A 15,589-nucleotide genomic window follows, 5' to 3' on the forward strand; every position below is an offset into this window, starting at 1 on the left:
ACTCATGTGGCAGGCTTTTTATATCAATCCGAGTTGTCCTTAGAAATTAGGATAACAAACACAATAACCTTATATAATTTTTTTCCCGGGAACACTCATGACACTAACTGTCATGTTTAATCTTGTTTCCACTATCAAACTTCTCATCCTTTACTATCGTAAATCAACATGCATTATAAATAAATAAAATTTTAGAATGTATTAAACTCTTCAAAATATAAAGAGGTGAAATGGTAAACACCTACTTGTTCCTTTTAATGGTCTTATTCTGCTAGTTTGAGGTTCCGCAGTCGATGCCTCTCCTGCTCCACATAAGACCAAGATTTAATATCATTCATTCCCCTTTTCAATGTTTTCTTATCAACTAGTAAGCATCATTATATGATTTCATGCAAGATTTTCATATCTAAATTAGATCATTATTTCATGTTCACATAGTCATCCGTTAACCCGAACCGTACAGACTTTTCCAAGCTAATTTCTTAACCCAAACTTACCTCACCTTAATCACTTTATATGACACTTTAATTTCCCATAAGGTTTTGTTCTTGGAGCTGTCCAAATCAACCCCTTAACACCCATTAGTAGAGCTGTCACAACAACCTTCCTTTAGTTTCTTGGAGACATTTTTTATCCCTAACAACTCTACACTTAAGGCTGTCACTCTAGCCCCTGTTTCTTTTTTCTTTTTTTAATTTTGGAAAGGTATTTAGCCACCCCCCTAAACATAGACTTTTAGGGCTATCACAGCAGGCCCATAGTCTCCTAAAAATTAAGTCTCTCTATTGCTCCATTTCTTTTTAATTTTGGGGTTGTTTCAGCTCACATAAAACTAATTTTAACAGCAGTTTCAATCAACCATAAATAACAAATGAATAATATTACAAGCAATCCATACGTCCAAGTTATAATTCATTATTATAAGTATCACATATCCAAATATCAACTCCATCCCAATGATGAAATTTCCAGAAATATAGGTTTAACCGAACTGACCTAAAACTTGTAGACTTACTGTGCAAGAAGCATAACTTCTGTTTGGAGTGGTAGGTTCTGATCTTCACCGTTCAGAATCTATACAACATTAGGATGAACAACATATCCAAATTATAGCCCGATCCAACGATGGAAGATGGAGAAAATGGTTGGCGACTGAGACTATCCAGAAGTGTATTTTCCCAGAAATTGTCCTCTTGCGATATCTCTCAAACAGGGACTGATATAGAAGATCCCTCCAGTGAAAATATACAAGATATAGAGGAGAACAATATATCCAAATATCGTTCTAATCTAACGGTGGAAGGTGGAGTTATAGCAGTCGGAATTTCTGTCATCAATATGTCTTCTCTTTGTCTCCTAAGTTCCCTTGTTCCTTCTTATATCTCTTGTTTCTTGTTAATTTCTAGCTAAAAACACTTTTCCTAACATAATTTTTTGGTTCCTCATTGCCTTTTTATCTCTTTCTCTCTCAAACTCTCTTTTCTCTCCTTTTTTTTCCTCCTATTTTTCTGTCCAACTGTGGTTTAATGAAGAAGAGAGGTGCTGGAATTTTCCAGCTAATCAAGCATATTTACGAAACTGCAATTAATGATTTTCATGCTATTTTTCAGTCTAATTGTTGACATTATTTGACAACCTTGCCAAATTCTGATCGCTCTAAAATTTTAATTGTATATGAAACTATATGTGAAGGAGGCCCTCATAAATTGTTAGGTCGATCTGACGGTTGGATTGAGCGTTATGCTTAATAGCGCTAAATTGGTCAGTAGATGATTTTGATGCAAAAAAAATCCAAATTTTCTTGTTTAACCCTTGTATAAAACATATGCATTAATCCTCTAAACCTTAGGGGTCATTTTATCATTTGTACATAAACCCCTAACCTTTTGTTATTTGAATATTAACCACTCTTGGTCTTACGTATTTATTTTGTCCCCACAAATTTTTCTTTCTAACAATTTAGCACTTTTATTAATCCAAGTGAAAGATATAATGCCCTTGATGAATTCACATCAAGAAATTACACCACTTGAAGATGTTCCCTCTTCAAGATTTTTCTCTTGGTGACAATACCTCATAAATGCTAAGAGTTTATCCAAACTCTAAGTGTTTACAATTATAATTTGTTTAAAATGAGATTCACTCTCTCAAATAGTAGATTGTACAATTGAAAACTCTAATCTCTATAACTCACTCAATAACACGTAGGATGATTAAAAATTATAATTTGTTTTATACTCTTGTGCTAGAATATAAGGATTTAATTTAACACAACTTAGAGTATATTAGGATTGATGATTTCTAGTTGATTTTTCTTTTGAAATAGCTTTTATATCATGTATGTTCATAATCTCTCTTTTATTTTGCATAAAAGAAACTAGTCATTTATAATTATTGGAATGCCTCTGATGGAGAAAATAGTTGATTAATTCCTACAAAATTCTTGGGTGTTCATCACAAATAAACAATGGTTGATCGATTAAGCTTAAAAACTAGTTTTGGCAGTTTCAAACCTGGTGAAACTTGAACCAATTAAATGTGTATATCGACCTTATTTATGAATGCAATGTGATGTGTGTGAGTTCATTTTAGTTTGCTATTGAGTAAGATATAAAGATTAAAAAATAAGCATTAAAATGAATCCTTGAGAACTAAGTTTTTACTTTATTTGCATCTTGGACTTGTTGATGAATTTCTTCATTAAAATCGTTATGCTTCTTGATGTGATCTTTATATAGACTTGTATAAACTTAATCTCATCCAAGCATATCATTAGTTTATTTTCATTTAATTGGTATTATCAAAATACATATAATATTAATATGTGACCTAAAGATCAACAAAAATTGCAAAACAAAATCAATTTAAAATATTATCTCAAATAAAACAAATAAAAATCAAAAGAATGAGAACCAAATTTGAAAGATTAAAAAAATAAATGGAGATGAAAGTGAAAAGGAATTCAAACTTTATAAATTATTCCAAATAAGACGAATAATAATAAAAAGAACATGGACAAATCTGAAGAAAAAATAAATTGAATGGTTGCTTTGAAACTTTTAAGGGAAAGATGCGAAAATCGATGAGGATAGAGAGAAAAAAAAAGGAAAAAAAGAAAAGGTTATCGATGCTAAATTAAAGGCCCATTGGCCATATGCATCGCCGCATAATGGAAGGGACATCGAGACAATTCAAACGTCAGCGTGGAAGGCAGTGGTTTGGTCATCGGGTAGCCTCGCATACGTCGCTTGATAAGTGCGGGGGCCACCCATCAATGCACGTGCCAATTATTTTTTTTAAGAATGTCCCTAAGTCACCATTATATTGACAAAAAAAAACCATGATAAAGGACAGAAAACCCCAATAAAAAAAATTGAGTAAATTTTTTATTTAAGAGTAATTAAGTTATTTTATTGTGTTAAAAAATTGAAAATACTAAAAAGGCTCTGAATGAAAGTTTTTTTTCCAAGTAAGTTAATTTCTTTTTTTTTAGAGGTAACTAAGTGATTTTATTATATAAAAAGGGAAAAAGACTATTTAGCCCCTAATGCATAGTTCAAAGGTTTTATGATTTAAGGGTAACTTCATCGTTATACTATTATAATGGATAGTGTTTTGTGTCTTAGTGCACAATAATTTCCCTTCTAGCTTCAATTTTTTTAACTAGCCAATGGTTGTGCTCTTGTTGGGAATTTTTTGTTAATGTTCTTAAACTCAGCTAAGTTTGTCAGGTCCACTTGGTGACCTGTCAACCCTATCTCTGGACTGGACCGGGTTTTAAGATAAACCGAATGGGAGTTGACCAAGTATGATCTAGCTGACTTGGCAGGTACACTCGTGACTCGGTCAACTTTTCCAAAACCCATTTTGACTTTTTTTTTAAATGCAACGTTGATTTTTTTCTTTAAAGAAAATATTATAACAACGATGTTTTTGGATTGACCCGGGTCAATCCATGTTAACTCACCCAACTAGTAACTTAGGTCATTAAATGGAATATGATGAAAATCTTTTTTTTTTTTTTGCGTGTCAGAGTGAGGATGTAAAGTGTTATGAAATTATAAACTTTATGATATACACTGTAACATTTTAAAAAAATGAAGGCAAAAAAAAAGAAGAAGAGAGAGACTAAATTATATGGTGTAAGGTGCGATTGACCCTTTATTTAATTAAATGGTTGTAAAAATAAGCATTTCCAAGAAAGACAACAAACAAAATTATCAAGAAAAAATAGTTTTTTAATCTAAACTTCATTACCTTATTAATGCATATATTTATAGTTTTAATGCATGTTTTTTATTGTAAGCATAGATTTTTAAATAAAAAAACCATAATGATGTCAAAAGCAAGTTTTTATATAACAAAAACTAAAATAATATCTCAATATTTTGCAAGAAAAACAAACATTTATAAAAATTAAATTTTATTTTCATTGAATATTCTTGAGTATTATTTTTTTATTTTTGCATATAAGGTACATAATAATTGAAAAAAAACTATCAACATGGCCATTCAAACCTACAATATTATTTAAGAAACATGAAAAAATTGAATAGTGATTTAAATATTGTGTTAAGCCTTTTTAGTGCATTTCAATCTAAATACAAAATAGAAAAATAGATAGTAGACAAGCATTTGGGACACAAAGATAGGACCTACATGCCTTCTTTCTTCTTCTTTTTTTCTCGTAAGAGTGAGTAATATTTTGTTCACTAGTTTATTTTAAAAACAATAATGCAGATAATGCATCGCCTGTTATGGCAGGCAACACATTACCTGTTGTGGTAGGTAACACGTCATTTGCTTGCCCAAATTCTGGTCATTGAAGAGGTGGCTATAAAATTAGGTTGAGATTTTTTAAACCTAAAAAATTATTTTTAACTCATTTTCATCTAGAAATACTTTATAAACATCATTAGATTCTTAATAAACTAATTTCTTAACTCAAAACACCCTTAAATCACTTCAAAAACATAAAACCAAAAACAAAATTATTTCTCAATCCTAATCTACTTTTTCCAGCAAATTCAAAACTCAAAAACACCTTAATTACACTTTTCTCATAATGAGAAACACATTGACACCAAATTTAGTTTTTTTTGTGAATGAAATGTAGACAAATGATCGCTTTCTCTCTCCTTTATTATCTTTTAGTGATTTTCTCTCTTTTTTTTCAAACTTAGGAGTTGAGGTGAATGAAGTTTTTGATCAAAACACAAAGGTGTCAAATTAAAAATACCAAAAATAAGATTTGCAAAACTTTAAAGGAAAACAATTGTTAAAAAAAAGCCATATGAACAATGTTTGAAAGAAAAATCACCAGTTCTTGTCTCTTTGTCAATTTTAGTCCTCATATTTTCACTTTTTCACAAGTAATAAAATCGAATTCTTTCTTATAAAATTGAGCATCAACCTGATGCTTAGATTTTTTTTGACACCATGATAATTCCATAGAAAAAATATCAAAACAAATTATTCAATTCAATTCTTAATCAACAAAGTATGAACGGATGAAAAAAAATTGATTACCCTCTACCAAAAACTCAAAGGATGAAAAAGAAAACGAAGAAAGAGAAGGCTAATGAAATCCATAGTGTTTCCTCTCAAAATGCACAATGCACTACACTATAAAAACATCACACCTTTTAGTTTTTTCTTTAATGTTTACAGTATTAATACTAAATAATTATCGTCAAATATTATTAGTCTAATGTCTAAAATCACCATTATTGGAATCAACACCATCACTCTATTCAATGCTATCTTTTTGTGATAGTGATATATATTTTTTTTTTAAATATTGACATTACACCATCATTGAAATCACTTTTTTATTGTTACAGCATGATTATTCATTGAAATTTTTTAATTATTGTCACTTTTTATCTTAAAAAAACAAAATTTTAAATTTCACCATGATCTTTGTTACTATTTTAAATATTGTACTAAAATTAAATTATTGTCCCAGTTCTTATGTTTTATTTTGATTCCTCTATTAGCATGTCGAACCTTTCATATATTATATTCAAACGACTCTAAGTTGAAATTTAGAGTCTGTTTGTTTTGTGTTTCAAAAAGTTTTTAAGAAAATGAATTTTTTTTATTTTTTCTTTACTTCAAATTATTATTTTTTAAATATTTTCAGATTATTTTGATGTATTGATGTCAAAAATAAGTTTTAGAAATCATTATTTCAAAGCATTTTCAAGTGAATAATACTTTAAAAAATAATCACTACCACAATATTATATTTATACATATATAAATATATAATATTTTTCTTGCAAATTATGTTTTTTTTTAATTTAAAGTCAATCATTATTAGCTAGACATAGCAATTAAGCTGGGTTTTGGACTCAATTTAATACATGCTTGACCCGATCCCCATTATGTTCAATTATGTTAAGCAAGTTCACCAATTCATGAGTTGGAGGGGTTTTTTTAATTTTAAAAAGCATAATCATTATTATATCTACATATATGTGTATAAATTATTATTAGTGAATTAACTTAGATTTTTATTGTTGTTTTTTATTATTATTTAATATTAAGTATTTGATAGTTATATTTCATAATTTTATTCAATTTGCTTTCATTAACTATTTTTTTTTACCTTTTATTAGCATGGATAAGCATTTAATTAAAAAGATTATTCTAAAAAATAAAATTATTAGAAATAATTGAGTACATAACTTGTATTATAAGATTAAATATTTTAATTTTAATTAATTTTTAATTAAATATCAGTTTATTTAATTAGATTCATGAGCAAGCATCTAAGTTAATGATTAAAAAAAATTTATGTCTAAAAATACATTAAAAACATTTTTATATTTATTTTTTTATTTTAAAAAATTATTCAACCCGTTAGGAGTAGATGGTTAAAAAGTCTATACTAGATTGATAGGCATCCAGTCCACAATCATATAATTGGATATTCTGAGCCGAAGACGGTTCAGAAAAAACTCTCCCCAGCCCGATCCATTGCCACCCCAAATCTGAGTAATTAATTTTTTTCTTAATTATTCAATTTTTTTCTTTTGTGAAGATTATAAGCATTCAATTCTTTTGATGAAAGGAAAGATAAAAGGAGAAATCAAATCACTCTCATTGTCAGATCCATCCAAATCCAACACTTGAAGAGATCGGCCAGGCAAACAGTTAAGAGGTGAAGAGCAAAGCTAGAAAGAGCAGTTCGCGACACCCAAGTGGTTCTATCCATCCGCGACTGATCAGGTAATACTTAATGAATCAATCAAACAACGTTGATATCCTTGTATTTCCTCGTTTTTTTTTTAATGTTCAATCCAATCCCATAAGAGCAATTCGTATATTCCTTAAAATTGTTTGTGATTGCAGAGGAAAATGAATTTTCTGTTGCGCCCTACCACTCACCAAGTAATCAAAGAACAGGTTCCTGCTCCTGTTCCTGCTCTTGAATCTCCTTCTCCAGCTGTGACTTTGGAGGGTCTTATAGCTGAAGATTCATTCCCTCAATCTGAAGTTCGTGATATGGGTATTGGTGGTGAAAATGGATCTGTTGCTGCTACAAAGAATGATTCATCACTTGTCTTGGAGAACCACTCTGATGTTTCTGAAGAAGAAGGATGGATCGTCATCCCATTTGGTACAGCCACTCCCTTTTTTCATCATTGCATAGTTCTTTCTTTTGAGTGCTGTTTTACCTGCTTCTAGTTTATACATATATATATATATATATATATCTTTGGAACCTAATGAAATGTGCTACGTTGCAATTCTATTTCCAATATAATTTTGTTTCCTGCATTGTTCTGAAAAGCTAAAAGTGTCCCCAAGTGTCGAGATTCTTTCTTTGATAGTATTCCCACTAAAGTTTTGTCACTGATTCTAATATCGAATGGCATGTGAACAAGGAGCTTTGAGATCCAAATTTTGTTCAGTAATGTGAAATTCACTTTAAAGTTCTCTGAATAAACATTATATAGTGATCTTTGTCAAGAGATATGGGTGGTTAGTAATTCTATCTGTTATTTAGGGCTTCTAAATTTCCATCAACAACCTCTGGCTGGTTTGGTTTAGTGGTTCTTATTGATTGTTTTGTTTAATATTTAAGGTTGTTTTTACTTTGTTTGTCCATCAAGTTTACTTGCTTCTCTAATTAATCTAATCTCAATGTGCGATGTCTAGCATACTTTAGGAATGAGGACTATTTTTGGCTACTAATTTAAGTTTCAATTTTTTTTAATGTTTAGAGTTTGAATTTATATCTGGCTAGTCAGGGGTTTGCTGATGATTTTATAAGGGAATTCCTCAAACTATCATTAGATGGGTAAAATTTAAGGCCTTTTTTTCTTGGACGCACGGCTCTTTTTGCATGGGATGTTGTACAACTAATTAAGAGCTATACTTGCTTTTTGTTAAGGGTACTGAAATTGGAAAATTTCAGAGGATATTCTTTTTTTTCCACAGAATTTGTTTCATCAAGAAAAGTACTGTGCTGGATTGATTCTCAGATATACATGCTATGCACATTTTCTATGAATTCGTTAATTGCACTTTTTGTTTGCTTTTTGTCATCTGACTTGACCATGCATCCATGTCATCAAGTCTAATAAAATTCTGAAGCTTCATGCCCTAATATACTTGGGCTGTTTTTTTTTTTAATCTAAGTAGGAAGGCAATGTCAGAATTATTCACCGTGTAAAGAAAAAAAAAAATCCTTTATAGAAAATCAATACTGTCAGATGTTTAATAGGTTTGGCTGGTATATGGGTGGAGTGTGATTTTGGTTGCATCAGGTTGGAATAACCATCAGGAAGGTTATATCAGTTAACCCTCATCCAGCCCACCCCTTGGGACCTCTTCTTGTATGGAAACAAAGTGAATGATTTTTCTTTTTTTGTCCTTTTTTTTTTGTATCTGTTAACAGAATGCTTAAACAGATGTTATAGGATTTTTTTCCACAGATTTAGACTTTTCAGACATGAGTTTTTTGCCACTATCTGTTTGGTGTAATAACACATGCATGTATGATAAAGGCTGAATGTATCGCTGTCTATCATCTTTGAGAGGAAATGAGCATGACAAGGAGAATGGACTATCTTCCCACAGTAATGAAAAGAATGAAACAAAACATTGAAACACCACTTTCTGGTCCCTTTGAACATGGTCAATGAAACCATTGAAAGTGCCCTGAACAAGGAGGTCAAATTATTTATAATATCCTAATTCCCATAGTAGTTGCTTTGATCAAGCTTGATTCTTGGAGATTCTCAAATCGCCCTCTAATTAGCTGATGCAAACATCATAAATTTCCCCAAAATTTTACGATCCTTCCCCCTCCCAAAAAATGTTAAATGCATTCATAACATTTCCTTAGCTTTGCAGTGTTGCCCAAGACTTACCACTAACAAACAGTTTGTGCCACACTTCCGAGGTCACCAGGCAGTTAGAAATTTCTCTACTATGTTATGCCCTAACAAATGTGTTAGATGACAGCACCTTATGTGGACTTCTAACCTGCATCAAAACTTTGCCTTCAAACAATTTTTTGTATTAATTTTGTTCCCCGAGTTTTAGAAATTCTCAATTAGGTCTTTCCATCCATATTTGATCATGGATTCCATCCAAAGGTTTTTTTTTTTTTTTTACAATGTCATTTTGTACGGAACTTAATGTTTTCTGTTAAGGAATTCTAACAGGAGGACTCAATTGAGAAATCTAAGTTGTTTGGGAACAAAACTGTTACAAAATAAATTTGGGGGTGTAGTTGATGCTATCCCAATTTTTGGGGAGTATATTTGAGGTTTGCCATCTTTTTTGTTTTCAAGTTTTTTCTTGATGTTTGTTTTTGATTCACTGACATGATTTCTCCATATAGTTAAATAACTTTGATATGTTTTCTTCTATCATATTTGATGCTTGATATGTTTTGGCAGGGGAACTTTCTGATGACTGGAAGAATGCACCAGATATACATTCATTACGCTCCTTGGATCGGTCATTTGTTTTTCCTGGTACTATATATTTCTTAAATCTATTGATTCTTTCAATTTTAACATGTGCTGGTTTTTATTCATTTGGGATGTTCTATGTCCATTATATACACCTCAAATCCATTTCTATTTCAGGTGAACAAGTTCATATTCTGGCATGTTTATCAGCATACAAGCAGGATACAGAAATTATTACTCCATTTAAAGTTGCTGCAGTGATGTCTAAAAATGGAATAGGGCAAAGCCCTGAGAAACAAAATGGAAATTTGAAAGATGGAGGTAGTTCGGTTTCTGCACTAGGGGAAGTGAGTTCTGATAGTCAAGTAATAGGCCTTAATGGCAATGGCGCATCAAAACAGAAGACTGATCCACAAGGGGATATTTCTGCTAGCAAATCCTTTCTCAGAATGGAGGATTACAAAAGACAAACTGAAATGTTATTGCAAAGATTTAAGAACTCCCATTTTTTTGTTAGGATTGCAGAGTCGGGTGAACCACTTTGGTCAAGAAAAAGTGCACTTGATCAAGAATACTCTGAGATGGATAGTCAGAACAAACCACAAAGAACCAAGAAAACTGCAGATAACACGTTCCATCTTAGTGCTCTTATTGATAGAGGAAATTTTGATGCCAATGTCTCTGGTGGTGCCGCAAGGAATGGTGTTAGCTGTTGCTCTCTTTCTAATGGAGATATAGTGGTATGTATCTGAGAACCACAAGGTTCATGATTTTTTCCCATCTGATATTCTTTTGAAAAACTGAGTGCAGGCTTCAATTTTTGTGGTCTTATTTCCTGTCCAGGTGCTTACAATTATGCCAACACTTTGCAAGTTGCAATTGTACATAGACAACACACCCATTTAGCAATAGAGTAGTTGCATGTTATGTTTCAAAATTCTTCTTTGATAAGCTGGATTAGCAGTTCTGAATAATAAATGGTCTTTTGGTGGTTTCTAACTAGATGATTTATAAATAGCCTATCGAAATGTAGCTATCTTCTGCAGATTAAAATGACCAAATTGTGTTGTGTTTTCTCTAAGCTGGATAGAAAATGGTCACACCTTGCATTTGGCAATGCAATTTATTTTTCCAAAAGTATTATCTAAAATATCATCGTTCTAGTCTATTTCTGATATTAGATGCATAAATTTTCTGGAGTCTATATTTGTGAAAGATTTTGCATGTTTTCCAAGTAGCTTAAGTCATGGCTTTGTTAAACAGAATGTTTGTGGAGGTATTTGTGGAGAATTAACAAAATATTTTCAGTGGCTCAGTTCAATTGCTAATATGTGGCAAAAAGTGATTAAAACAGTATTTTGAGCCTTGTAATCATTATGCTTTTGTTATTGTACATGCAAATACACTTTTTTCTTGGTCTACAGTCTAATGATGTAGACATCTTTTATTTTCAGTAAAATCATGTGAAATGATGTTAGTTGATAACATGTTAGTGAGGGGATGTGATCGGTCAAATATGTTTTGTGCATCAGTTTGGCTGCTTTCTTAAACATGTGATTATGATGCTATAGTTCCTATCTATACCATATTTAACAGTTGTTAAGGTACTGATTCACATTCCATTTCTTTGTTTGGAAGGATGCAGCTGCTTTTACAGGTTAATGTTGGTGTTAATTTTTTCAGAGACCCGGTCATTGAGATTCTTCAGTTTGAGAAATATCAGGAGAGAAATCGGTTTCCTGAGAACCAAGACAACTTAAATTACAGTAATTATGACCCATGTGGAGAACTATTAAAATGGTTGCTTCCTGTGGATAACACCTTATCTTCTCCCGCTCGTTCTTTGCCTCCTCCTCAGTTAGGTTCCAATTCAGGATTCGGTGGTGCATCACAGAAGTCTTCCTCATCTGGTTCTCAGCTCTTCTCTCATTTTAGAAGTTACTCCATGTCATCACTGCCTCAAAATTCTGCTCCACCTCCACAACCTGTTAAAGCCCAAAGCTCTAAGCCCAACTTTGACCTTGAAGATTGGGATCAGTACTCATCTCAGAAGTTATGGAAAAGTCAAAAACCTGCGGATGAAGAGCTTTTATCTATCCGAGGTGTATCATTAGAGAGAGAGAGGTTTTCTGTTCGCTGTGGGTTGGAAGGCATCTACATTCCAGGAAGAAGATGGTTGAGGAAACTTGAAATAATTCAACCTGTAGAAATTCATTCTTTTGCTGCTGACTGCAATACAGATGACCTTCTTTGTGTTCAGATTAAGGTGTGCTTTAAGACTTTAACCATGCCAAATTTTTTAATGTGTTTATATATTTGGTTGCTTATTGGGATTAACCACCAAATTCCACCAATGCTAATAAATTTAAAAGCTATTTTGCAGAACGTATCTCCAGCAATTACACCGGATATTGTGTTATATATAGATACTATAACTATTGTTTTTGAGGAAGCTTCAAAGAGTGGACTTCCCTCATCATTACCAATTGCATGTATTGAAGCTGGAAATGATCACAGTTTGCCAAATCTAGCCCTCAGGTTGTTTTTTATTCTAGGTATCTTAATGCACTCTAATTTGTTGGTTGAACTGCATTTTCCATGGTTAATTCAGTTTGCTTACACTTGCTGGAGGTTGTTTGCACATCATTGATAAATGTTCTTGAGCAGTATGTTATTTGACTGGACAAATCCCAACCAGTCAGGCTAAGGCCAAGACTGGCGTACAATGTGGCTTTACTTCAGGAAAAGTACTTTATATTTACATGAAAAATAAATTTATTTTACTCTTGCCTTTTTTTTCCAGTTTACTTGTCCATTCATTCTCGCTCTTTTAGTTCAACCTTCTTGGAGTGGGCAGAGGCTACTTTTATCTCTTCTTGGTTGCTTAGTGAGTGATTCGCTAGCATTTTATGGTTCAATTAATAATTGTTTTGAAATTGTTGGACTGATGCGTGACAATACTTCTGACTTATGATTTTGATGTGAGCTTCTAGTCTACAAGCAGCCTGAGGATCATCATCTACAAAACGCTCACAATGCCTTTTTCTGATATATATCTAGAAGAAAAACCATAAGAGCATGCTCTTAACACTCACGTTTTACATGGAATAGAGCAAAGGCAGAAAATAGATTGTTTGCAATAGCATGCAGTATGTGTGATATATGGAATGACCAAGTAAATTATGAATTAAGCTTCTTCATTACACTTCTTTTAATTTATAGAAATGACCTCTCTTTGACCATTAGTTTGGATCATAACCCTAAAATTATTTGTATAAATTTTGAATTGTGAGTGCATACACAGATCACTTATAAAAATTATTGACTGTATCTTGTATCACTATATCAGGGGAAACAATTTTGATTCAGGAATTTCATTCTTTATCATGAACTTATTGAAAATTCCCATGGCAGGAGAGGTGAGGAGCACTCATTCATTCTCAAACCAGCATCCTTTGTGAAGGATTCCAAAGTTCACAGAGAAAGACTATCCCCATCATTAAGTCTGCATCTTGTACCAAATACTGTGGAAGGCAGGAGTGCAATGAATGTTGACCAGTATGCAATTATTGTATCTTGTCGCAGTAACTACACTGGTATCCGTTATTTTTGTGTTTTCTTCATCATCTAAACTTCTTTAGGTAATTGTTTTTTTACTTTCACCAACCTTTTGTTTCATGCTTTGTGTTGAATGTAGAGTCAAGACTCTTTTTTAAGCAGCCAACTAGTTGGCGACCGCGTAACTCAAGGGATCTTTTGATCTCTGTTGCATCTGAAATGTCAGGACAATCTTCTGGGCCCAATGAGAGAGTCTCCCAGCTTCCAGTTCAGGTTGTTCTTGTTTTTTTTGTTAATTTATTGAATATGTTTCTTTCTTCCTCTTCTGAAGCTGTTGTCAAATTCCCAGGTTTTAGCTTTACGGGCTTCAAATTTGACATCTGAAGATCTAACTCTGACGGTTCTGGCTCCTGCCTCATTTACTTCACCTCCATCAGTGGGGTCCTTGAGTTCTTCACCGACAACACCAATGAGCTCATTTGTTGGTTTGCCCGAGTCTACAGGTATAATAACTGGTGAGAAATATTGCTCTGCAGTGCAGGCACTGACCTCTGTGACTACCACTTCAGAAATTATCGAACAGTCTTCTCCCATATCTGATGTTATTTCGAGTACAGGCTTGGGTTGTACACATCTGTGGCTGCAGAGCAGAGTTCCATTAGGGTAATGTATCTCACTCTTAAGCTTATTTCTTTTTTGGGATCTGATTGGACAGATTTTTACAGCTTAGGTGATTATACAGATGCGTTCCTGCTCAATCTACGGCTACTATTAAGCTTGAGCTACTTCCCTTGACTGATGGGATAATTTCCCTGGACACTTTACAGATAGATGTTAAGGAGAAAGGTATCATCTACTTACACTTGTCATGGATTTCATAAAATTTTGGATTATATAAAATTGTTTTGCTTCTCTTTTTTATGTTATCAAAACCTGAACCCTTTCATTAATTATAATGAATTCTCATTTAATCAGTATTTTTTTTTTAAAAAAAACACCAATTTTGACAAATACTGCCTTACACTCCTTTGAAAGCTGAACCATTCGTTTGTTATAATGAATTCTCATTTACTAATGATTTTTTTTAAAAGAAAGTTAATCAGCATTGATGAATATAATGCTATCCCCTTCCTCAATAGTATGCACAGTGCGGTATCTCGTGCAAGAATCTCTCTTCTGATATTTTTCTGAGAGTCAAAATTTCTCTGTATTTAAACTACAAGTGGTGGCTATATTACAACTCTTCTGTGAAATGTATATCTTCTTGGTCTCAAATGCTGAAATTTTCTTGTATGTAACTTGCAACTCTCACTATCTCTTTAAAAAACATGAAAGCTAATGCCATCTTGTAATGTTATTGATTGTTTTGAGTATTGAAGATAATTATCTATGGTTGGGTCATGGACAAAATGCATTAGCACGTGCCTATTTATCGGTGTTGATCCTTTAAGGTTGTGGCATTTGACTGGCCCTGTCTGTTATTCTCTTGCTTTCAAATATAAGAGTTGGCATCGTATTGGAATAGACATGGTTATCATCTGCTGTTTGCTTATGTTCTCAATTGGAGCTGTACTGTGATAATATTTTGGTTTTTCCGCTCCAAAAGGAAGAGATATTCTATGCACTGCTATAATCTTCATGCTTGCAGGCTCTGCTTCCATCAAGAGCTTAACTTCATGTGGGCAACTACTTTTTTCTGCGCAGGTCTAACCTATATTCCCGAGAACTCTCTAAAGATAAATGCAACTTCCAGCATTTCCACGGGGATCATCTAGAATAGATATATTTGTTAATTTCCATTGCTTACCACGGGTTATCTTCAAACATGTGAAGAGGAGATTCAGAGGGTTGTCGGACATGTACCCCAAATAATGTCTCATGTTGATTTTTTTTTTTTAAAAAATGTAATTACAGCCTCAAATAGTGTATCGTAAATCATGGTTTGGAGAAACAACATTTGTCAGAGTGGTGCACTGAACTTTTTCAAGGAAAGGTGGATGTGTGTGGAAGGCGTAGCCTAGGCATGTGCTGCTCCAACTATTTGAGCCAAGGGTTTTTGGCAATGTTATATGTCATATTAGTTTCAGTTTTGGAAA

The 15,589-nt window shown here is 32.6% G+C and overlaps 1 protein-coding gene across 4 annotated transcripts; it reads left to right on the forward strand.

The window, feature by feature from the left end:
• The first annotated feature begins 6,920 nt into the window (after nt 1–6,920).
• Nucleotides 6,921–15,589, forward strand: LOC133697110 (uncharacterized). Of its 4 annotated transcripts, none has more exons than XM_062119472.1 (12): nt 6,925–7,002; nt 7,084–7,236; nt 7,360–7,627; nt 9,921–9,998; nt 10,113–10,675; nt 11,581–12,201; nt 12,319–12,473; nt 13,350–13,531; nt 13,633–13,766; nt 13,843–14,156; nt 14,236–14,339; nt 15,198–15,589. In XM_062119472.1, exons 3-12 carry the CDS (start codon nt 7,366–7,368, stop codon nt 15,266–15,268), a joined length of 2,484 nt encoding a protein of 827 aa, XP_061975456.1. In that variant the 5' UTR covers nt 6,925–7,002; nt 7,084–7,236; nt 7,360–7,365; the 3' UTR covers nt 15,269–15,589. The 4 variants fall into 4 exon arrangements, with proteins under 4 accessions (XP_061975454.1, XP_061975456.1, XP_061975457.1 ...); XM_062119473.1 differs by having other exon boundaries at nt 6,933–7,002; nt 7,118–7,236; XM_062119474.1 differs by having other exon boundaries at nt 6,942–7,236; nt 13,843–14,008; nt 14,111–14,156.

The sequence above is a fragment of the Populus nigra genome, chromosome 6, assembly GCF_951802175.1.
Source record: "Populus nigra chromosome 6, ddPopNigr1.1, whole genome shotgun sequence".
NCBI lineage: Eukaryota > Viridiplantae > Streptophyta > Magnoliopsida > Malpighiales > Salicaceae > Populus > Populus nigra.